The sequence below is a fragment of the Rhipicephalus microplus genome, chromosome 5 (assembly GCF_043290135.1).
Source record: "Rhipicephalus microplus isolate Deutch F79 chromosome 5, USDA_Rmic, whole genome shotgun sequence".
In the NCBI taxonomy this organism is placed as follows: Eukaryota; Metazoa; Arthropoda; class Arachnida; order Ixodida; family Ixodidae; genus Rhipicephalus; species Rhipicephalus microplus.
In genome coordinates this window covers 211,399,657-211,425,374 of record NC_134704.1, presented here as the reverse complement: position 1 = coordinate 211,425,374, position 25,718 = coordinate 211,399,657, and the positions used below count along the sequence as shown (strand labels likewise).

Genomic DNA, 25,718 nt, shown 5'->3' with positions numbered 1-25,718 from the left:
CACGACGGCGAGAAAATGAAAACCCTTCAACGACGCAAGACCGTGACTCACGACATGCCCTCATCCCGACGACCCGACGACACCCTGACGAGACCTCCGAAAACGACGACAGCTACGCTGCGCGACGCGTACCCGAAATGACGAAGCCTGCCGCTGAAAAGACGACAATGACGACGCATAGTGCCCGACCATCAACACGTGCAAGCCACGATACGACGCCCCGACGCTCCCGAAATTCGAGGAAAGTGGCATCCGACGTCCATTTGTCCATTGACGGCCTTGACGTAGTCGCCCTCATCGACACGGGAGCCGACTACTCGGTCATGAGCGGGTCATTCGCGCCCAAGCTAAAGAAAGTTACGACCAGATGGGACGGTCCGCACATACGCACAGCAGGAGTCCACCTCGGGACCCCATGTGGAATGTGCACATCGCGCGTCACCATAGACGGCACTACGTACCCTTCGGAGTTCGTCATGTTGCCTAACTGCTCCCGCGACGTAGTTCTAGGAATGGACTTTTTGACGGACAATGGCGCAATAATTGATCTGCAGACCAGGTCGATAACGTTTTCTTCCGATCACTCCACGACGCCGCAGCCGAACCTCGGACACCGTGCTGCTATAAGGATCGCCGACGATCACGTCACCCTGCCACACCACGCAAGCTTGATGATCGCCGTCTATTGTGAAGGTGCTGCTCCTGACGTCGACGCGATCGTGGATACTGACCAAAGGTTGCTTCTAGACCGTGGTGTGTCTGTCGCAAGAGGCATTGCTCGGTTTAAGCAACGCAGATCCCACATTTTGGTCACCGATTTCACCGAGGAGTACCAGCATCTAAACAAGGGCGCTGCAATTGCGTTCCTCGAAGAAACGCAAGAAGCGAGTCAAGTGATCGCGGTCGCCCTCTTTGAACGCGCACGCGCAGATGCTTCCAGGCTGCCACATCCTTTCGACGTGAACCCGGCGCTGTCACAAGAAAATCGGGACAGATTACTGGAGTTGCTCTGTCGCTACAGCGAGTGTTTTTTCTCGAACTCGAAGTTACGTCAGACACCTTTGGCGAAGCACCGGTTAATAACCGAAAATGGAGCCCGACCTACCAGACAGTCACCGTACTGCGTTTCTTCACACGAGCGCGAAGCCATCCGGACTCAAGTTGATGACATGCTCAGCGACGACATAATACAGCCATCAAAAAGTCCGTGGGCTGTGCCGGTTGTACTCGTGAAGAAAAAAGATGGCACTTTAAGATTCTGCGTTGACTACCGGAGACTAAACAAAAATCACCAAAAAGGACGTGTACCCCCTGCCACGAATCAACGACGCCCTCGACCACCTCTGCCACGCCAAGTACTTCTCATCCATGGATCTGAAGACCGGCTACTGGCCAATTGAAGTGGACGAGAGAGACCGAGAAAAGACTGCATTTATAACCCCGGATGGTCTATACGAGTTCAAGGTGATGCCGTTTGGGCTGTGCACGGCGCCCGCAACGTTTCAGAGAGTCATGGACACTGTGCTAGCAGGCCTGAAGTGGCACACTTGCCTCGAATACCTCGACGACGTTGTCGTATTCGCCCGGACTTTCAACGAACACCTCACAAGGTTGGAATCTGTACTCGAGGCCATTCGTATGTTGGGGTTAACGCTGAAGCCTGAGAAGTGCCGTTTCACGTACGAGGAACTCAAGTTCTTGGGTCACGTCGTGAACGCCGCGGGAGTCCTACCTGACCCGGCAAAAACATCAGCCATTGCGAACTTCCCAAGGCTGAAAGATAAGAAGGGTGTGCGAAGGTTTCTCGGACTGTGCGCATACTACCGGCGCTTCGTCGCAAACATCGCACGCATTGCAGAGCCACTCACGCACCTGACGAAAGAAAGCACCCCTTTCAGCTAGGAAAACGACCAAGAAAAGGCATTCTGCGAGCTGCAACAACGTCTGCGAAACCCGCCCGTGCTCGCTCATTTGGACGAAAACGCCGAAACGGAAATGCACACGGACGCCAGTGATATTGGTTTGGGTGCCGACCTCGTCCAAAAGCAAAGCGGTTACGAAAAGATAATCGCTTATGCAAGCCGTGGTCTGTCGAAGGAGGAAAGAAACTACTCTGCCTCCGAGAAAGAGTGCCTGGCTATCATATGGGCCATTTCGAAATTTCGCCCATACGTCTATGGTAGACCGTTTAAGGTTGTGACAGACCATCATGCGCTGTGTTGGCTCGCCAATATGAAGGACCCCTCTGACCGTCTTGGGCGGTGGAGCTTGCGCCTGCAAGAGTTTGACGTTGCAATATTCTACAAATCCGGCAGGAAACACTCCGGCGCCGACTGCCTGTCCCGCGCCCCCGTCGACCCACCACCACAGGACTCCGATGAAGACAGCGCGTTCTTCGGAGTCATGACAGAGAGCGACCTAGCCGCCCAGCAGCGTGCCGACCCTGACCTCCGCGCCATGATAGACTACCTCGAAGGACGCAACGTCGCAGTGCCTAGAGCGTTCAAGCGCAACTTACCAGCATTCAGCCTCAAAAACTCCATCCTAGTGAAGAAGAATTTCAACCCCGGAACCAGAACGAATTATCTACTTGTCATCCCCGCAGACCTTCGTGACGAAATTTCGGAAGCGTGCCACGACGACCCGTCTTCCGGACATCTCGGAACAGCTCGCACGATTACAAAAATCAAGGCGAAATACCTTTGGCCCCGCCTTACATCCGATGTCACCCACTACGTCCGGAGCTGCCGTGACGGCCAGTGACGAAAAACACCACCGACGAGACCAGCCGGACTTCTGCAGCCGATCGTCGTCCCAACGAGGCCCTTCCAACAAATCGGAATGGACCTTCTGGGCCCGTTCTCTACATCCCGATCCGCGAACAAATGGATTGTCGTGGCGACAGACTACATGATGCGCTACGCAGAGACCACCGCTCTTCCTAGGGGAACTGCACAAGAAGTTGCAAAGTTCTTTATTAACCAAATTGTGCTGCGACATGGAGCCCCTGAGGTCCTAATCATGGACCGCGGAACGACCTTCACTGTGGAGCTCATGCAAGGAATCTTACGCTACAGCAACACAGATCACCAAAGAACGACGGCGTACCACCCCCAAACGAATGGACTAACGGAACGGCTCAATAAGATAATCGCGGATATTCTGTCTATGTACGTCGACGTTGAACAAAAGACGTGGGACGAAGTCCTCCCGTACGTCACGTTTGCGTACAACACGGCTGTTCAATAGACCACGCAGATGACACCGTTCGAGCTCGTCTACGGAAGACGGCCGACTACGATGCTCGACGCCATGCGTCCGCACGTAGAAGACGACGACCTCAACGCCGACGTCCAAGGATACCTCCAACGTGCGGAGGAGGCCCGCCAGCTCGCTCGAGCTCGTATAACGGACCAGCAACTGGTGGATGCCGGACGCTACAATCTCCGACGCCGAGACGCCGAGTACCATCCTGGAGATCGTGTGTGGGTTTGGACTCCCACTCGACGACGTGGACTCAGTGAGAAACTTCTACGACGCTATTGCGGACCCTACCAGATTATACGAGGTGTTGGCGAACTAACGTACGAATTGATCACCGATGGAGACTCCCGTACATCACGACGACGCACGCGGCCCGAAGTCGTCCATGTGGTTCGCTTAAAACCTTTTTAAGGACGATGACGAACTTTTAATTTGTGTGGACTGTCCCTTATGTTAGCATCGGGTCGATGCACTCTTAGAGGGGGGGTAATGCCGCGAACCATGCATTGGGTTTGTTTATTTGTGTTTTGTTTTTTAGGCCTGGCTGCGCCGGCCTGTGCTATCGCCGTTTGCACAGCGTTTCGAACAAACGCTACCACAGCGTTTCGAACAAACGCTATCGAACAACGCTTCAGGCGTTGTTCGATAGAAACAAAGCTTCAAGCGTTGTTTGTTAGAAACGCTGTTCGAACGAACAGCGTTTCTAACAAACGCTATCACGGCGTTCCCGATACAATTCGCATTTGACCGCGCATTACACTCCCCCATAACCGTGATGTGAATTAACATTGTGGCGAGCCCACACCAAACAACCTAAATCAGAAGCCCTAATATATAAATAATAATTTGGAATTGCTTTATTGTCACGTGGAATAAAACTGACAGCTAAACACCGGGGTCGCGCGTATGAGCTTTTGCTGTTTAACCATTTATACGGAGTGCTTTGGCGGTGATTTTCACTTTACGGTTCCTTCGCCGCATTTGCTTACGTGGTTCCAGCGACCCTGCAGTCAGCCACTGAGTGTGGCCACAAATAAAGACTCTTTTATTAAATAAACGCATAAATTTTATAGCCGGTTGTGACGTCAAACGTGTAAGCATGCCATGAAAACTACACATAGACAGTTGAGTGCCTCACTGAAGAAGAAAATGGCGTTACGAGTAGAAGTGATTGACGTTAATTTATTGTCCCGCCGCGGTGGTCTAGTGTAAGGTACTCGGCTGCTGACCCGCAGATCGCGGGATTGAATCCCGGCTGCGGCGTCTGCATTTTCGACGGAGGCAGAGATGTTGTAGGCTCAAGTGCTCAGATTTGGGCGCACGTTAGAGAACCCGAGGTGGTCAAAATTTCCGGAGCTCTCCACTACGGCGTCTCTCATAATCATATGTTGGTTTTAGGACGTTAAACCCTACATATCAATCAATCATTGAATGTTAATTTATTCACTCGCAATGCTTGCCTTTACAGGGTGACCCTGCCGAAATGCTTTACTATGAGGAGATCAAGAATGACTCGCTGCAACAGATTGAGCGAGAGAGGTAAGTGCCAGCATTTGACCACCGTTTTTTATATTTATTTATTTTATTTATCAATACTGTTTGCCGAAGGCCGTTACAGAGTGGTTGCGTTACAAGAAATGCAATAAAAAGAGAAAAACATGCAGTCCAGTCGCAATTGAGGACAAACTAAAGGTACAGTACACGCAAAAGACAATGCAGTATTACACGTTATACAATGATAGAAAAGGTACAATGGTAGCAAGAAGAGCTATAGACACTAGTAAATTCTGGTACCATCAATTTTTCCGCGGTCACTGAAGGCATCAGCTCCTATAAAACAAGAAGCGACATTTTTCTTTAGGCAAATTGAATACGCAATGTATAGGCTATGTGTCTGCAGTCAAAGTGAAAGTTTAGTTATCCCAGTTTCAAACTTGCATACAATGTCTACTGTCAGTAGTTCATGTGGCAGTGAGTTCCACTCCTCGAGTGTTTTGGGGAAAAACGAGTATTTATGTGAATCTATTTATGCTGTAATTCATAGAGTATGCTCTTGGTGGCTGCATCTGACTGTTCGGGACACTCGCTCTTTTTTATATTTTTGGTTATTGAAATGAAATTGTTACAATGAATAAGATACAGAATTTTCAATCTAGTTATCCTCCAGCATTGAGCAACTAATAGCAAGTTCAATTCGTTAATCATCTCGGTTACGGAATCAGTTGATCGATACTTTGTTAGATGAACCTTGCGGCTCTTTAGATTTTTTCAATTATTTCTATCAGGTTGTTTTTAAAGGGATCCCAGACGACGCTCGCGTACTCTAGAGTAAGACGAACAAGCGCTAAGTACGCAGTTAATTTAGTTTGCTCTAGAGCAAGTTTTAACTTTCGCCTCAAGTGCCAGAGCTTTTTTTTCAGCAGAGGAGCATATGTTATCTATGTGTGTTTTCCAGTTTAGATCATTGGATATAGTAAGTCCGAGGTACTTAAAATGGCTTACACGGTTTAGAGCGCTGCCATCCATCTTATATTCGAAGGAGTGTATATTTTTCAGTTTTATTGGTTATCGTTATATACATAGTCTTACTTGTAGTTTATTTTCATTTTCCACGTATCGCACCAGTCACTCATAATTTTTTATGTAGCATTTAATGCGATTTTGATCACTGCGACTAGTTACAGTCATTACAGTCGTTACAGTCAGCTAGTTACAAATCAGGCAGTCGTCTGCAAAATGTCGAACCGTGATATTTGGGTTAATATGATCAGAAATGTCATTTATTCAACTGAGAAAATTGACAGAAAAAGTGACAATTTTTTCGCCATGTCCGAAAGATGGTATGGTAGCCGGAAGGAATGCTCCACATATGCCGTCATGTCTACATGTGGCAACTCCGTGAAAATGTACGCTCGCTGAAATACCAAAAAAGTGAATGGGAAGATGGCCACCGCTGTAGGTAGCTCTACTGGTAAGGCGTCGGTTTCAAAGGTGGTTGGTTTGATTGTTTTTAAGTGCGAAGTGATTCTAAGCGGACTTCGGCATTTGAAATCTATCTATCTATCTATCTATCTATCTATCTATCTATCTATCTATCTATCTATCTATCTATCTATCTATCTATCTATCTATCTATCTATCTATCTATCTATCTATCTATCTATCTGTCTGTCTGTCTGTCTGTCTGTCTGTCTGTCTGTCTGTCTGTCTGTCTGTCTGTCTGTCTGTCTGTCTGTCTGTCTGTCTATCTATCTATCTATCTATCTATCTATCTATCTATCTATCTATCTATCTATCTATCTATCTATCTATCTATCTATCTATCTATCTATCTATCTATCTATCTATCTAGCCGACTATAACTTCCAGCTCTCCTGGCCGTTTCGATAACGTTATCAATACCAAAATTGGTATGCCATAACATTACTGTATGACGAGCATAAGTAACTTGTCACAATAGTCAAATCATGAGATGTATGTTATGATGTCAAGAATGAATGTCATGATTTACATTTTATGGTCTTGCTGCTCTTGTGGTAGTATCATTCACATGACATGTTGCAAAACTGGTGTGGTATGGCATGACTGCATGGCGAACACAAGCGACAGACCTTAACATTGAAACCATCCTATCCGTGTCGCGTAACGACATGATTACGTGCCAAGCTCATGATGGGCTTGCGGCAGTTTTGTTAGCATTACGTATACCGAATTAGGTATTACGTCACGTGAATGAGTGACGAATGTATGTCACTGGTCTAAACATGATAATGAAGACGTGCGTGTCATAAGAACATGACAATATGCCACGCTCATGTTGTGCTCGTGGCCGCTTCGCTATCTTCGCATATACCAAATTTGTTATTACATGACATGAATGAACGATGAAGGTAAATGACACGTCGAATCATGTTAATGATGACATGCATGTCATTTAACATGACTTCATGCGACACTCATGATGCGCTCGCGGTCGTTTCGTCAACTTCACGTATATTGAATTCGGTATTACGGGACGTGGACGAATGAAGAAGATATCTGACTGGTGCAAGCATGATAAATATGAGATGCTTGTCATGTAACAGCTTGACTACTGCATACGCTCATGATGCGCTCGCTGCCGTTTCGCTAGCTTCACATACTACGTGGCGCGAGTGGAAGACAAAGGTAAACGACACGTCTAAACATAATAATCATGAAATGCTTGTCATGTGAAACATGTCTACATGTTACGCTCATTGTGCGCTTGAGATTGTTTCAATAGCTTCACTTATACGAAATTTTGGTGTTACGTGACGTTAGTGTATGACGAAGGTATATGACCAATACAAACATGATAATCATGACACGCACGTCATGTAGGACCAAGGCAACATACTAGGCTCTTCATGTGCTCGTAGTCGTTTCGCTAGCTTCACATATAGCAAATTTGGTATTACGTGCGTGTATGGGCGACGAAAGTAAATGACGTGACCAAACATGATACTCATGGCATGCTGTCACGTAAAACATGATTGCATGCTACGCGCGTTAGCACGCTCGCGGCCGCTTCGCTAGCTTCACATATACCAAATTCGGTATCACGTGACGCGAATGGATGATGAACATAATACAGTTTGTTTATTTCCCAAACTGTATTTTACCTATTCTTACCTACATGACTCCATGCTTCTGTCACCAATTCGAACTTCGCACTGTGTCTTCAATTCTTTGATTGTCCAAATATTAAAAGGTTCAACCAACGCTTTTAACAAATCTTTCCTCCCGTTAACAATTGAGAACTGGAATCGGCTTCCGAATGCAATAGCCAACTAACGAAATACTGTGAAGTTTCAAACCTGACTCGAAACTCATTTTACAACTGCACTGTCATAATTTCTGTGTAGCCAGTTGCCTTTCTCTCATTTTTTAATCTTGCTATTTGTAGTATAACGAGTTATGTTTTTATTATTGCTCTGTCATTCGAATTCTTGAATTTTAACCTACCTTATGTTCTTGGTATGGAATTGCCTTTGTGTATCTTTGGTCGACCCCCCCCCCCCCTCCTTATGTCAGGGGCCCTTAAGGGAAAACAAATAATGATGATGATGATGAAATGGTCAAACACGACAATCATGTAAGCGTGTCATGTAAAACATGACTACACGCTACCCTCGTAGCGTGCTCGTGGCCGTTTCGCTAGCCCAGCATACACTAAATTCGGTATCACGTGACGTGAATTAACAACGAAGGTAAATGACACGTTCAAACGTATCAATCATGGCATTGAAGTCATATATGACATAATTTACGTCCACTTGAAAACGTTGCGCTCATTGTAAAGTAACATAACCTTCCTCATTTATGCTTCGCATATCGTCGATTCCTCCTGTACGTGGGATCTGCCAAGTTTTGCAATGAAAAATTCGCTAGCAGATGCTGCCTGCGTCGGCGTTGCGAGGCGAGAGACGAAGAAAGCATGAGAGAGGAGAGAGTTGGGGAGGGCACGTACTTGCGCAGGGGAGGGGTGTAAACGCCTGAGAGATGGATGATTAGAAAAAAGGAAGAGGGTGGGCGAAGGCTAACAGACGCTGTGTGCGTGAACTTTGCAAGACAAGAGAGGAGAAGGGAACAACAATGCACAATGAAGACGCAAACGCTGCTGGAAAGGGTGCCCAGAGGAGAGACTAGGAGTGAGCATTGGCAACATGCCCTAGAAATATGAGGGCATTGGCGTTGGAAAGGAGAGATGGGGCGGGGTGCGCATGCGCAGTAAGGGTGGTCATGCCGCACACCCGGTTGGGCTCGACCTTAAGAAGCTTCGCATCTAGAAGCCTGCGAAAATCGCAATACGAGATTGCGATTGCTTGACCAAAAAGGTGTATATTGGAAACCATAGGAGAAGGCCGAATTTACTTTTTTTATTGGCATTCAGGGTGCAGGTAAGAATAAATTGTATAAAGCAGTAGAGAAGAGATTGTTGGAGTTATGTTCTTACGCTCTGGCGTGTGGTTATATTGCAATCAAAAGGGCACATAACTAGTAAAGTTCATTGCAAACCAACCTCGACCAGTTATTTCTAGCTTTGCGTAATTCACAGATAAGCAGGTTGTTTTGTCGCATGCGAAGAAACGAGAAGGGCTCAGGATAAGCGAATCGGAAGATTATTTTGTTGCTCTAGGACTGAAAAGAAAGCAATAGCTGGAATAGAGTAAGGCAAATAAAAAAAACAAAACAATACAGTATGCCTTTCATTCAACTCCCAGTAGTTAAACGGTGCCAAGTACATATTTTATGAATGGCTTGGCCGATTAAGCCCTGTAGCGGTGGTCTAGTGGCTAACGTACTTGTCTGCTGACCCGCAGGGTGCGGGATCGAATCCCGGCTGCGGCGGCTGCATTTCCTATGGAGGCAGAAATGTTGTAGCTCGTGTGCTCAGATCTGGGAGCACCTTAAACAACCCCGGGTGGTCAAAATCGCCGGAGCCCTCCACTGCGGCGTCTCTCATAATCAAATGGTAGTTTTGGGACGTTAGAACCCACACATCGAATTAGGCCGATTAAAGCATGTTGACTTACTACGGTCAACGATAGATCACCACTGTCAGTGTTGTTAATGGGGGACCGAAACCCCATGCAGCAACTGGGACCGAACGAACCACATCATAGTGCGTCTGACGCAACTTCTCACGCCTGCCCAAGCATGGTCCACGTTGACAATTCTGATGACTCCTTCGTTGAAGATATGGCTTCGGACAGCGACTACGTGGTCGCACCAAGCCGACGCCTGAAGAGAAAAATCAGCCGGACATCGCCGAAGGCTGGTAAGCACAGACAAAGGTGAGTATCATGCGGTCGTACACAATTTCGTGTGTGCCTGCATCGAAGACAGGTATCTTGAACTTTATGAATAGGCAGAGCCTGTCGGAGTACTTTGAGCTCATCGTCCCAGGGAAAGTCGTGGAAGTACGCATAAGTTTCGAAAAAAATATCCTGTCCATGAAGGTCACTACGAAGGCCTTATTGGACATGCCGAAAGCAATTGTTCAATTAGGAGAAATTTTGGTTCGCGCACTCTCCACGTATGAAAAAACGACAACAGGAGTTCTTCCGTCAATGACGTTACCCACACAAGTAAAAGTTGGGTACGAGAGGCATTCGATACGTCCTTACGTACCAAAACCTCTGCAATGTCATAAATGCATGAAATTTGGGCACGTTATAGCAGTTTGCAAGGGTGCAGTAACCTGCAAGCATTGCGGTGGCCTTCATGATGGCGATAAGTGCAGTGCTGCGGCCAAATGCCCAAACTGCTCAGGCGCCTGAGACGCAACATCAAAGGAATGTCCCAAACTGTGGAATGAAATGAGTATCCTGAAGAAGATGGTTCGAAACCACTCTACTCACAAAGAAGCTGGAAGGGCTGTATGGTGCCGCAAACATCATTAGCGACACCGACGCGAACGAAGCAGCAGTGCTCATAGCTTATAAAATTTGACACACAAAGCTGTGCCCTCACGGCCTCTTATTTATTGTTTATTTATTGTACCCTCAGGGCATACAGCATTATAGAGGGGAGTGGGTTTAGAAGACAAAAAATACAATTGAAACGTGAAAAACAAATCACATTCAGTACATGCGTACAACACTCGAAAACAACGTGTAAATGACAACGCTTGCACAATATCTAAAAAAAAATTACAACATGGCACAACGTATCTGCGATACACAAATGAACGGTAACCAAACAGCAGCAAACACAACCAGGGAAAAAACACAGGAAGCACCGCGACAAATCAAACAAGGAATAAGAAAATCAAACAAGGCAGCACCGCGACAAAAAATACCGTAATGACGATCTAACACAAACACACACAAAAAAAGCCTACTTTTGTCGCCCAGAAAGGAGGATAAAGATGCGCAAGTGCAAATACAGTCAACGCAAGTACAAGGCAACCAGTAATTGGCTCTCACCACGTCGGAGACCCTGTGGCCTTCACTACCGTCAAGAGCCACCATAGCGCCATCATCACATAGTGCCCCTGCCTCCAATGAAGAAAACAAGAAGACGGGCAGCGCAAATGTCAAGGTAATGCTTAAAAATTTGATGGGTTCGATGCGCCAGATCCTCAGCAGCCTAAACACTCCCGCTGCTAAGGCGGCTGTGCAGCTTGAAGTGGTATAGCGCATTACGGAGAAGAAGAAACGGCCGAGCAGACCGACACAAGAGGACAGAGCGCTAACTTCCAACTGAGCTTTATTGTCAAATTGCTTCAAATAAGTAGACCGGCGCAAGCATACAAAACCACCCTAACGCAACGACAAGATAACACACAACATCACACCGTCACATATCACACATTCATAGGCGGTTACTCTGATTAAGGAAGGCCACTTCATGTTCTGATAAACCCAAAGAAGGGGCGCTAATACACGTGCTGCCAGCTCTTGCTATACAATGCGCTTCTATAATTTCCCGAGTTTATTGCGACGGGTGTTTACGCGATTCCATTCTCATGTGGTATGTGGTATTTCGGCCAAACGGGGCGATGCCTTAATGAAAGGCTAAAAGAGCACCATTATAATGCTCACAAAGTAATTCAGGGCCACATTGGAATTCACTGTCGCGATTGTGGATGTACCCCCATGTTTGACCAGTGTGAAGTGATAAAAAAGCACCCGTCGCAATTAACTCGGGAAATTATAGAAGCGCATTGTATAGCAAGAGCTGGCAGCACGTGTATTAGCGCCCCTTCTTTGGGTTTATCAGAACATGAAGTGGCCTTCCTTAATCAGAGTAACCGCCTATGAATGTGTGATATGTGACGGTATGATGTTGTGTGTTATCTTGTCGTTGCGTTAGGGTGGTTTTGTATGCTTGCGCCGGTCTACTTATTTGATGCAATTTGACAATAAAGCTCAGTTGGAAGTTAGCGCTCTGTCCTCTTGTGTCGGTCTGCTCGGCCGTTTCTTCTTCCCCGTAATGCGCTATACCACTTCAAGTACGACGAACCAACTCGCCCAATCTTCAACACTCGTGGCTGTGCAGCTACTTGAGGCTTTGGAGTCTCCTATAGCGGTTCTTCAATAAGTGGATTTGGCATTGATGTTCGAAGAACGCATGCGCCAGTCACTTGTTATGCAACGGAATGCTCGTGGTTGACGTAGCCGTTTGTAGGACTTCAGACAATGGGTTTTATATATCAATTTCCTGTTATTGTTTTATGTGAACCGAATATAGTTTCAACTTTTCGTGTATATCTGGATATATCCAGATTTAGTCCCGCAGTGATAAACGTATGAGCAAAGTTCTCGAATTTACACGCCATAATTTGACGTTCTTGAGACATGATGATCCATCTCATACCAGCAGTGATTACGTGAGACTGACTATAACACATAAAAACGGACATTCTAAGTAATAGGAGCATAGATACACCCAAGCACACAGACAGACTGCTTCCGCCTGGGGACCATTCTTCAAGCAGCACAAAGACCAAACATTGAAATTGGCGATTTTAATGCACATCATCCTCTCTAGGGCAGCACTACAATGAATTATCGCGGAAAGAATTCGGCCAATTTAGTATGCAACTATGGACTAAGTGTGCTCAACGATGCATCACATGCATTTATTTGTGGCACGTTCTACAGCAGCTGCCTCGACCTCTGTTTCGTTTCCAGAAGCCTTCTGTAGTCCGAATGTTGCTGCACAGATTTCGACAATCACGGCAGTGACCACCTTTCAACCTATGTTCAGTTCAGGTAGTTTCACCGCGTTCACACACGCTACATCCGTCAATTCAACTGGACACTGTTCTAGGCATCTGTCAAGTCTAGCTGTGAGCACATAACTGATCCATCCGAGGTAGAGGACATCATTGCTTCTTCACTGTTTGACACAACCAAGCAGGTTAACCTACCAATGCACAGATCAGCAGTTGAATACGAGGCTCTTCGTGCAATCCTTCGCCGTGCAGAACGGCGACACAGACGAAAAAAGTCGCCTCTAGACCTTTCCGCCTGCCGTGGAGCTCAACGACATGTTCTTCCGCATCTTGACAAGATTGACAGGCAGCGTTGGAGTAAGTTCTGCGCATCTCTCTGGACTCTAAGCAACCTCTATCTAAGATCTGGCGGGTGGTACGAAGATTGCAGACAACTCCTCAACAACCTCAACCATTTCAAGCTGTTGCTCTATATCGAGGGCGAACAGAAGTTCAGATAGACAGCGACTATTATAGCCTCATCGTGGACACCACTGATGATCTTGCAACTAATGAGCGTCTTACTACCATTGCGCCTCCATCGCCTGACGAGCGCCTTGATGCGCGTTTTACAATGCATGAGCTTGACGCTGCAATTTCTGCCTACCGACGCTCATCGGCACCGAGACCCGACGGAATCACGTATGCTGCACTGCACCATCTTAGTACAGAAGCACGACATATCCTGTTATCTCATTTGAACACCTCATGGGAGTCAGTAGAAATCTTAGCTAATTGGAAATGCAGTCGCATTATTGCGTTGCTTAAACCGGGGATGTGTTCTTATGCACTTTCCTCTTACAGACCAATCACCTTGGCCAGCTGCGTTGGGAAAGTAATGAAAAAAATGATACTGTCAAAATTAGAGTGGCTTCTAGAGAGCAACAACTCTTTTTGTACATTTCTGAACGGCTTCAGAAGAGGCCGATCTGGCATTGATGGTGTGGTCTACTTGATCACCAGCGTTGAAGAGGAAAGAAGCCGACGCAGACTTGTGGCGGCAGTCTTTCTGGACATTAAGGGTGCCTACAATATTGTGCTGCATTATGCGATCATTGGCGCCCTGGAAGATTTCGACATCGGTGGGCGACTGTATGCTTGGATTTTTGGCTAACTTAGGGACTGCACCATTTACATGACGACAAATAACGGAGCCACCGATCGATATAACGTTATCAGACAGATGCTTGGGCTAGTTGGTGACTGAGAATAACATATTTGCACAGCGCAAGACTACGAGTAATAACGACATAACTGCAGAAGAAGAGACAAGGATAGACGGAGCGCTGACTTCAACTGAAATATTATTAGCGAAAATGCTAGAAATATATACTCATTTTAGAACATCACCACGCAATCGGGCAACCTACTGCATGTAGCAAGATAATCATCATCTCATTATATGGTTACAACGCCACAGCTCAGCACAAGCTCACAATCTACTGTGCAAAAGCCAGAAACTCGATTACTTTTTAGTCAAAGCAAGCGAAGACATGCTGATGCATCGATCACCCAACATTTGCATTTCATTGGCCTCCATAATGTCTCGTGTTAGCTGGTGACGGTGTTTGGCTACAATAGTGCACTTTTAGAATTCCGGTCTGCAACCACAATTCCTACAATGGATGCCCAAATGACCTTGCACAGCTGAGTATACATTGCAATAATGCTCTTTTAAATGCTCATTCAGGCACCAGCCTGTTTGTTAAACATATATCTTGCCACATGACAACGGGGGCAAATAAACCACGGCTATCACACATGTTACGAATAGCCTCGTATGATTGATTGTGCAACAGCTCCTTCGTGCAGACTGCGCATTCACCCGTTTGCAGAGCGCCGAAAGTTTTTCTGGGGGAGATAAAACCACCTTCACATTTACCTTATCACATATTCTTTTCAAAGTGTGAGAAATTCTATGTAGATAGGGAATCACCGATACGCTCTTTCAGCTACTAGCCACGCAGTTCACTGGTGCTTCTCGGTCCTGTTTTATGGTCCTAAGCAACTTTTTGAGGACTGCACGGACAACTTCGGTTCAATTGCGTTGCAGAATGCTGCGGGCGTAACAGACAGTGGTTTTCTTGAGCTCGTTGGCTTTTACGTAAAGACAATGTTTGTATCATGGAACGGAGGCACTTTCATTCAAAAAAGAGGAGTGTGCATCGGTTCATGCAAAGCACCTGTTTTAAGTGACAGTTTTTTCGCTCACCATGACCGACTCTTGGCTACCCACTTCGACAGAACGGCTGTCGTGAAGGTGTTTCGTTTTGTTGACGTTTTTTTGCGCTTTTATACTGCGATGATCAGGGCTTCGAAGCTGCCATTTCAAACGTATTACGTGTTTTCCATGGGTGCATGGTACCTCTTATTCTGATGCATAGGCTTCCGCAGGTTGCTTTGTTAAGGTTTTTAGATTTGAGAATAAGCATCTAAAGTCATCACCTTTGCTGCAAATATGTGCCCAGAGGAAGCAAACCTCTTCTACAGTACTCGTCGGCTCATTCAAAGCTCGTGAAGAGAGGGATTACTAATCATTGTTTATTAAATGTCCTCCAAAAGTCTTGCGGCCACTCGTTAATCAGCAGCTTCGTTGAGCAAGCTTCCCGTCTTATCAGCGCTGGTTTCACTGATCATGTGCTGGGTTCAGTGGCGGGAAAGTTGCTTAGGACAATTAAACAAGGACGAGAAGGACCACTGAACGGTTTGGCTAGTAGCTAAAAACGCGTGGCTGTAATTCCCTATCTACATAGGATTTCTCGCAATTTGAAAGCAGATAAGTGATATTTTTCTCTACCCCAGAAAAGCTTTCAGCGCTCTGCAAGCGGGTGAATGCGCAGTCCGTGTCAAGGAGCTGTTGCAGAATCAAACATAGAAGGCTATTTGTAGCGTGTGTGATAGTCGTGCTTTATTCGCAGCCGTTGTCATGCGGCAAGATATATCTTGGGTAAACGGGCCGGAGCCTAAATGAGCGTTTAAAGGAGCATCATTACAATGTATACTCCGCTGTGCAAGATCATTTGGGCAGCCATTGTAGGGATTGTGGTTGCAGACCGGAATTTTAAAAGTGCACTGTTGTAGCCAAACGCCGTCACCAGCTAACACGAAAGATTATGGAGGCCAATGAAATGGAAATGTATCAGCATGCCTTCGCTTGCTCTGACTAAAAAGAAATCGAATTTCTGGCTTTGGCACAATAGATTGTGAACTTGTGCTGAGCTGTGGCGTTGTAACCATATAATGAGATGATTATTATCTTGCTGCGATGAAATAGTTTGCACGATTGCGTGGTGATTTTTTACCACGAGTATATATTTACAGCGTTTTCGCTAACAAAATTTCCGTGTAAGTCAGCGCTCTTTCTGTTCTTGTCTCTTCTTCTGTAGCTACGTCGTAACTACTCGTAGTCTTGCGCTGTGCAAATATGTTGAATTTCAGTGCATTCGCTGACGACATATGCATATGGGCATCCAGAACTACTCGTCCGAAATTGCGAGCTGGACTACAGCATTCAGTGACGAAAACATACAAATACCTACGATGTCAGGGGCTCACTCTTTTATTCGATAAATGCGCAGTGCTTGCGTTCACGCGCAAGCATATGTCGCGATACCGGATATTTATTATTGGGACAGCGATGCCTGCTGTAACGCACCACAAGTTTCTTGGGGTTGTCGTAAACAGAGATCTATTACGGACAAAACATGTCCCAGTACTTAAATCTAAATTGAAGAGCTTTGCTTTCGTTCTTCGCCACGTGGCAGGAACAAGATGGGCCCATCAGAATCATCGCTACTTCAATTGTAAAATGCTCTACTTGTGGGATACATTCGATACAGCATGCTGGTGCTCTCCAATATGAGACCTATTTGTGTGAAGACGCTAGAGAGTGTTCAAGCTCAATGCTTACGAAGATGCTTGGGTCTACTACGCTGTACTTCAACAAATGGGACAAAATCAGAGGCTTGGGCTTGTCCCATCAGAGTATAAATGCTCTGCGAGCCACTTAGAGTTCACCTTGGATTGCTGAGCTGACACAGACAGCACCAACTATCAGTACTGCCCACCACTCACCCAGAGTGCAATTTCTCAACAGTAATATCGCGGCATAAGAATATTCTACCATCATGGTTTTCCCCGCCGAATGTTCTTGCAGTGCCTCCATGAGTCCTGCCTAAACCACCTGTTTGTCTTACAATACCTGGAATTACGAAGTCGCTCGTTTATTCTGTTGGCCTCAGACAACGGACCCTACATCACATTTATAAAATGTACGGTGACTCCCTGCACTTGTACACCGACGGGTCCGCCACAATAAACACCTCTGCCGCAGCCTTTGTCATCCAAGACATAGATATCGCTCGACATTTCAAAGTGGACCATAAAACCACATCAACTGCCACAGAGCTTTTCGCTATCGGGTAGGCAATAAAATTTCTTTCCGGAGAGCGACCTCGAGTCTGAACGACTTTCTGTAATGCCAGACCCGCTTTGCAAACTATTATTGCACCATGAAGCAAGGTCTGCATTACATCTTGGCAATAGAAATCGCAGAAATTACTCAGGTTGCTTCAACAAGTGATTTTATCACTTTCCAGTGGATTGCCGAGCATTTCGGCGTGATGGGAAACGAAGAAGCAGACGCTGAAGCTAAAAATGTCTTAAGCAGTGCCTCTGAAGTACGCATTGCGTTTTCACGAGCTGACACGAACGCCCTGCTTCGCTGCGTTATGCACAGCTACACACTTCAGCACTGGACCAAACCGGAATGCCGACACCGGCGACTTCACAAATTGGACCAGGAAATGATGTTTCGCATGCCCCCTAAAGTGAAATGGCAACTCACAAGTATGATTCACCGCATTCGTCTTGGTTTGCGTACAGCAGACGTTGCGCACATATCATCGGTCGCAGTGACACCGGTTCTACGTGTGAACACTGTGATGTGCCAGAAACACTTGAGCGCATATTCCACGTCTGCTTAGCATACGCACGTGATCGGCAAACACTGATTTCTTTTACTGAACGATATCGCAGTAAGTCATTTACTGATGAGACTGTGCTGGGCTCTTGGCCAGACACCAACAGTGCAATTGTGGTCATAAAAGCGGTTATAACCTTTTTGGAAGCAGCTGGACTATACGTGCATAGCTATGAAATTTGTCTCAGCTAGAAAGAATTTACATACTCATCTCTCTATCTGACCATCGTCATCCATTGGTTTTTCTTCTCCCCTTTCCTATCCCCCAGTGTTGAGTAGCAGGCTAGAGCAAGCTATCGCTACCTAAGCTACCTCTCTGCCTTTCTGTAAATAAACCTATCTCTCTCTCTCTCTTCAGTGTTGTTTATGAACTGCCGGATGATTCTGAATAAATCGGGCGAGTTTTCTGGCCTCCTTGACATGACTCAGCTTTCCGTGATGCCGGGGACAGAATCCTAGCTTGATGGCACCATTAGTGATTCGGAAGTTTTTCCGAAAAATATATTCCTTGTAGTAGAGATCGTGACCCTCGTGGAGGTGGTGTCTTAATACTAATAGATGAAGTGAATAAATCTAGGGCAAATAGAAGTTAGCCCCAAAGAGGACGCCTGGGCTCTGATTGGACTTTGAAATGGCGAGCTGTCTCTCTCTGCTCGTTTTAATATCAACCAAGCTGTACAGCTTGTGTTTTGCACGGAATAATCGATGTGGTTGGAACTGTCAGACAGACTACGTGATACTGAGAGGTGAGTATGACCATCCAGAGCTCAATTCAGCTCCTCAGGAGCTAACAATGAGGGGTCGGAGTGAATTGACAAATGCTAATATTGAACTATATGGCACTTTTGATTTAACAAATAGGATTTCGCGGCCAACACGGATCACAAATACTTAAATAAGCTCTTGAACACACCCACACCTTTAATGTCGTCTCTGGTATTCCAGGCGCTAGTTATCCCTGATTACGCTTTTGTTCACTGCGAGTTGAATTGACTGTATATATATATTACAAGTTGCAGTAGGTGATGAATTTATAGTTATGAGAAAGCCTGTGAAGGAGATGTGCATAGGTCGTGGGATACACAATACGATATTTATGGAAGTTTGACGGGAACCGAAAATGCGCATAAGCTATGCAACCTACCTTAGCTAAAACTTTTCGAATTCTGCAATCCGTATGAGACGACAGTTATAGCGCGAGAACAAAATGACGACACAGAGACAAGAAGGACACGAAGGACACGAGCGCTCATGTCCTTCGTCTCCTTCTTGTCTCTGTGTCGTCGTTTTGTTCTCGTGCTATAACTATCCTCATGCCATACAAACTAGCCCAAGCTGCCACACTTCTGTATGAGACGTCATGGGTGACGACACCACGTCACAGCAGATCTAAACGGTGGTGCATAAAGAAAGTGCGTAGCTTAGCCAGAAAACGAGGAACTGCTCAAACTGCACACAAAAAACACCGTCAACGCACTTGAGTGACAGTCTTGAAATAATAACGAAGCACAATAAAAGACCTAAACACTGAGACTGAGTAAGGTAAGCTCTTCGGCTCTCATGAAATAAGGATACAAATACGTCCTTAAAACTGTGGCAGCAACTCAAATTTAATGGCAAGAATACATTGTCTATTCCTGCACTCGGACTACACGGGAAGGCTTCAGTGCAGAGTGGTGGGAATGAAAAGCAAACGGAAGATATTGTCTTAGATGCGAAGCTTCTCATGGTTGATCTCATTCTAATGTGCGGTGTGACGACCCTTACTGCGCATGCGCGTTCCCTCCCCTGCTCTCTCTTCTCCTAAGCATACTCTCGCTTCGCAACGCAGACAGCATGTGCTTACGAGTTTCCGTAATACAAAACTAAAAAACAGATTACTCCACATCCGTCGACTGAATCTGGGACTTCAGAATAGAATCTGGGTGATTCTATCTAGGTGAAGACCCAGATAGAATCTGAGTCTTCACCTTCAAGGTATAGTGCTGGTGAGAGATTTCTGTGGTGGGACGTAGAACAGTACAAATTCGTCACGTGCACGTTAACTAAACGCGGTCGCTGTCTCCAATCAGAGTGTTCGGTCTTTCATTGCGCATTAGCAGTGATTGGCATGTTCCAGTAGGAAACGCCGGTCCATCACTGCATGCTTTGCACTTCCCCCAATGTTTGTCTTCTGCAAACGCTGCGATGAGGCTAGCTTCAACGCCGCTACCATGGAATGTTAACGTTAACGGCCCCTGCTTCACATCTTTACAAGGTTTGCTTTAACGGGAGATGGTGTAATGTTTTCATCAGAGGTACATACATAAATTGCTACAGAAATTATATATGTACCTCGAATGCCACTGGGCTGATTGACCTACACACTTATTTGCTTTCTATGTGTCCGCGATCTGTTTTAAAAAAAACTAGGGGTCCCTACATTATCGCGTTGAGGAGTCGAACGTCATACCATCCTGTTTCTAGAAACATCCTGTTTCTAGTGCACACTTCAAACACTTAGTGCAGGAAATGTTTTTGAATTTGCCATGCACCCACTGCGTAGCCTGAAGGGAGTAGGTGCAGTAGCGTGTCTGCCTTTTGTAGTAGGGTACCGTCTCTCAATCATGAAGCCAATATATTATTCTCATATTCGGTAGCCTGTTAGCAGTGGACGCTTGTACCACGCATCATTACTGCAATATTTCATGTGGAATCATGAAGCATGCATACAAGACGCGTCTATTTGTGAAGCATGAAAGCTACTTTCACTGCTTTTCCAAGCAGAAGTTGTTTTCAATGCTTTCACAAGCAGAGGCGTGACAGTATGGTAGAACATTCACTTTCCACGCAGACGACCTTGGTTAAATCGCCTCTCTGCTCCAGCTTTTTCTATGATTACTCATTTTACTTGCATCATTCTCGATTTCGCGGTCATGCATAGGATGATGTTTCGCTCACAACTAACCAAGCTAACGCCGATACCGACGCTGAAATATCTTCGAAACGGCCTCTTGAACGCATTTGCGTTATTACTTTTTGTTATCTGCTCAAAGCCGCAGAGTGAAAGCGTCTGGCAGAATGAGTTGAAACTTGCTTACCTTGTAACAATGAGCAAGTCTGGCCCACGAATCTCCCTCATCTGCCTCAGATTTGCAAAAATTTAGGACACATTCTCTTTACAAACATCACCTGAGAAACTACACCTTATTATCGCTTCAGCAACACGGATGTCGAAGAATGGAAAACTACATTTCTGCGTCGATTATCACTGCCAACAAAAAATCACAAAAAGAACGTGTGTTTTCTCCCGTGGATAGATGACGTGCTGAATCGGCTCCACAACGCGAAGTACTTTTCGTCGATGGATCTTTTTACCGGCTGTTGGAAAAGCGATGTCGACAAGAGATAGTGAGAGAACACTGTGTTTATACCACCGAATGGCCTATTGAAGTTCAATGTCATGTCCTTCGGTCCTTGCTTAGTACCTGCGACTTTTCAACGCGTTGTGGATAAGTATTGGCATGATTCAAGTGGCAGACTTGCCTCGTATACTTGGACAACGTCGCCAAGTTTTCCTAAAGCTTCGACGAGCATGTCCGGCACCTTCGAATTCTACTTCAATATATCAAGACCTCTAGACTCCCCCGTTGCCAGAGAAGTGCCACTTCACGTAGGAGGAGCTCTTGTACCTGGGACACGTGACTAGCAAGTATGGAGTCCATCCCGACACACAGAAACAGACGCCGTAGACTTACCGCGACCCACTTACAAGAATGGAGTTCGCCTATTTCTTGGCCGGTGCGCCTATCACAGGGAGTTTGTCGAGAACTTCACTCGCATTGCCGAGCCACTCACTAACTTTAACAGGAATGATGTGGAGTTCAAGTGGGAAACGGCGCAGGATGACACTTTGAAGAAACTACAATGACGCCTGCAGACTTCCTCGTTACTTGCGATTTGCAATAATTCGCTGAGCCAGAAATACACCAACGCAAGCGGCGTAGAGCTTGGCGCCATGCTTGTGCAGAGGACTAATGGACTTGAAAGCTAGGGTTATTAGTTACGCTAGCCGGTCGCCGTATAAAGCAGAAGCCAGTGATTCCACACGAGGAAAGGGGCGCCTTGCTACTGTCTGAGCTATGCCATTGTTTCACCGTTACCTCTACGGCAGGCGCTTCAGTGTTGCGACTTACTACGAAGCCTTGTGATGGCTAGCCAACATTAAGGACCCTTCAGGTCACCTGCCACGATGGAGCTTGAGACTTCAGAAGTATGAAACTGCCATCGTGTACTAGAACACTCCGAGGGCGACTGCCTGTATTGTGTCCCTTCGACTTACCACCGACCAACGTCCAGGATGACGACCTGGATTACCTCGAAGGTATTAAAGTGGGCACTTGAGTCGTTTTTGCAACGAAACAACCTTGTTCTAAAGAAGAACTTCTCGCTGCTTCAAATGAGTACCTTCTTGTGCTGCCGTCAGCTTTGCGACCAGAACCCCTCCATACCATGCACGATGATCAGATGGCAGGACACCTCGGTGCTTCTCGAACGCTCGCGAGGATACAAGAAAGCTACTACTGGCCGTGCCTTACCGCCAACCTCATTTGTTACGTGAGGACATGCCGGTACTGTCAGCGACGTAAAACACCGCCGATTGCAGCCCATCGAATTATCTCGCCGACCGTTGCAGCAAATCACTATAGACTTACTGGGACCGTTCCTGATGTCCGCTGTCGCAAACAAGTGAATCGTTGTAGCTACCGACTGCCTTACCTGCTACACCGAGAAAAAAGCCTTGCCCAATGGCTGTGCATCTGAAGCAGCCAAATTACCTTTGAACACATATTGTCACGCCATGGCGGCCCAGAGGTCCCGATCACCGACAGCAGTATAGAATTCGATCACTATCATCATCATCATCCTGACTACCCCCTCAGCAGGACAAAGTCTGTCCCATATCCGCCAGTTGACTCGGTCCTGTGCTTGTTGTTGCCACTTAATACCCACAAACTTTCTTATCTCATCTGCCAACCAAACTTTCTGTCTCCTCTCACCCGCTTGCTTCCTCTGGGAATCCATTCACTTACCCTAAATGGCCAGCCTTCATCCTCACGTTCGGCATTTACTGCTAACCAAACTCAGGTGATCTTGGCACAGAGCCAGACAAGCCACCGCCGGACACCAAGCGGCTAAATACGACCATGGTAGACATGCTCAACATGCTCAAAATGCTCGCCATATACGATGACGCCGAACGCAAGACGTAGTATACCATCCTTCCGTACGTGGCTTTCACACATAACATGGCGGTACATGAGACAACGCAGATGCCGTCATACAGGGTGGTGTACAGAAGGAACCCGGACGAAGCTCGACGTATTGTTGTGAAATGTCTCTGGCGAAGAAAACTACGACGTTACCTTGTACCTTCAGCGTGCTGAATAAGCCCGGCAACACGCCGATCTGCGCATCAAGAACCAACAGATGATCGACAGCCTTCGTTAAAATGTCTGATGAATCTTCGTGGAATTCCAGCCAGGTGACCCTGTTTGGGTATGAATGGCGATATGATGTCGTAAAGTCAGTGAAAAACACATTTCATTTCATTTCATTTCATTTTATGGCTTTAGAGACCCCGTTCAGGGGTATTACATAAGGGTTCGTAACATAGTAGTGTGTTATCGTGAGACGCATATATTGGCGACGTGATCAAAAATTTAATATGAATTCTTATATCGGCAGCCTGGGGAGGCAGGTTGTTCCAGTCTTTGAAAGCTCGGGGAAAACATGAGGCTTGAAATGTTACTGTTCGTGTCGGTGGCTGGTGCGCAATGACGTGCATGACGATGATGGCGAGATATAAGGTGGGTGGTTCAGCGAGTTGTACAACAATTTGTGAAAGAAAGAGAGTGTAAAAAACACGACGATGAAAAGCGAGAGATGACAAGTTTGAGTCAGACTTTAGGAAGAAAATGCTTACGTTGGATTCCACGAAGCAGCAATGTCTCGTCAGCTAGAGGCAGATTCTGCCACTCACTCCCCGGCCATAATTTTCTATTTGCCTGTATTCTTCGTAGACAACTGTGGAAGACTGCTGCGCCAAAAGGAATGTCTCCGACGCACCATGCGAGCACTCTTACCACCGTGTGGTTGTGACCTCCCAGGCGGGCTTACCGCTTAGAGAAGGTAGCGTTTCAGAGACTTCCAGTGTTAACGCCCACTGGCCGCAACAGTACCGCGCAGCGTATGGAACCACGTGCCCTTTTTGTGACACTCCCATAACTGCCGTCAGCGTGACATACTTGCTCTCGATGTGCTCAGGCGTAGAGCAAGTGCACCTTCGTCACCTTTGAACAAAGAGTCACCGTCCCGGTCACTATCCGGACTTGGAAGAGTGGATAAGAGGACCTTTCGACCAACTATTGTTAAACATTATGCATGAGTGTAACTTGGTTATTTATTTGTAATGAATATGTGTTGTTTTATAAATGGCTGGTATGCCGAAGGGCAGTCCTTCGAATGCAAAATAACGATGACATGCTACATACTGTCGTAGATCGTTGATGTATATGGGGAATAGAAGCGGTCCTAACACTGACTTTTTGGGGATGCCTAAGGTAGAGCAGTGCACGGGCCGATTTTTCCAGCCCGAGCCCAGCCCAGCCCGAAAACTTCAAGCTCCTGCCTGCCTGAGCCCAGCCCGATATTTTTTAAATACGGCCCGTACTTGGCCCGGGCCAAAAAAGTTTGGAGCCGGCCCGACCCGGCTCGGCCCATTTCAGCCAATTATGCCTGGCTCATAAACGAGGCACTGTCTGATATTCGATAACTGTGACGATACTTGCCACAAACAAGATATTTTCTAGACTGTCTTGAGACCTTTTTTGAGGGTCATGAGTTTAATGGTACATTCTGTGTAGTTTCGAGCAATTATGTTCGTAACATTTCCGGAAAAAATGCGGGGTAATAAATTATAATTAGGTTGTAATATATGCGCAGTGCGAACCACAAAAACTTGTTATTGCATATCAGAAAATGACTACAAAATTGATTACACCTATCAATCAGAAACAAAATGGCACACATTTATAGTTTGTGACTAGTAAATTGTATGCAAGCCGGGTTCATTGAGTAGTGTGACAACCCTCGCCCCGCCACGGTAGGCTGTTGGCTAAAATACTCGCATGCTGACCTGCAGGTCGTGAGATCGAGTCCCGACTGCGGCGGCTGCATTTCTGGTAGAGGCGGAAGTGTTGTAAGCCCGTATGCTCAGTTTTGGAGCACCTTAAAAGAACCCCAGGTGGTCCAAACTTCCGGAGCCCTCCACCATGGCGTCTCTCATACTCATATGGCAGTTTTGGGACGTTAAACCTCACATATCTATTTATTTATTATTTCAGAAATACTGCCAGCCTCACACATAAGGCGTTAGGTAGGGGGGGGGGGGGGGTGATACAAAAAAGGAAACAAATATGAAGATACAACAAAAAAGGAAACACGTCACGTAGAGCTACACCATCAAGAACTAGTGCATCAAAGTAAAACTCCAGTACTTGCGCATTTGTAGTGGCTTACGCGTACACGTACAAAAAGAAAAGCTATGATGAGAAACATCTGCTCTCACAGAACTAAGAAACAAACATCATATAACGGTTCGAAAATCGGCAACATTTCAAAAATACAACGCATTGATATGAAAAAAGTGATATAAAGTGGAACATAAATGGAAGCCTATTCAGGATG

The 25,718-nt window shown here is 46.2% G+C and overlaps 1 protein-coding gene across 1 annotated transcript in view; it reads left to right on the top strand.

The window, feature by feature from the left end:
* Positions 1-25,718, top strand: part of nompB (intraflagellar transport protein 88-like protein nompB) — a 1,761,410-nt gene that overhangs the window by 612,469 nt on the left and 1,123,223 nt on the right. The window contains exon 10 of the mRNA XM_075896456.1: positions 4,733-4,803. Coding sequence (XP_075752571.1) covers positions 4,733-4,803 — 71 coding nt within the window. The remainder of the gene's footprint in view (positions 1-4,732; positions 4,804-25,718) is intronic.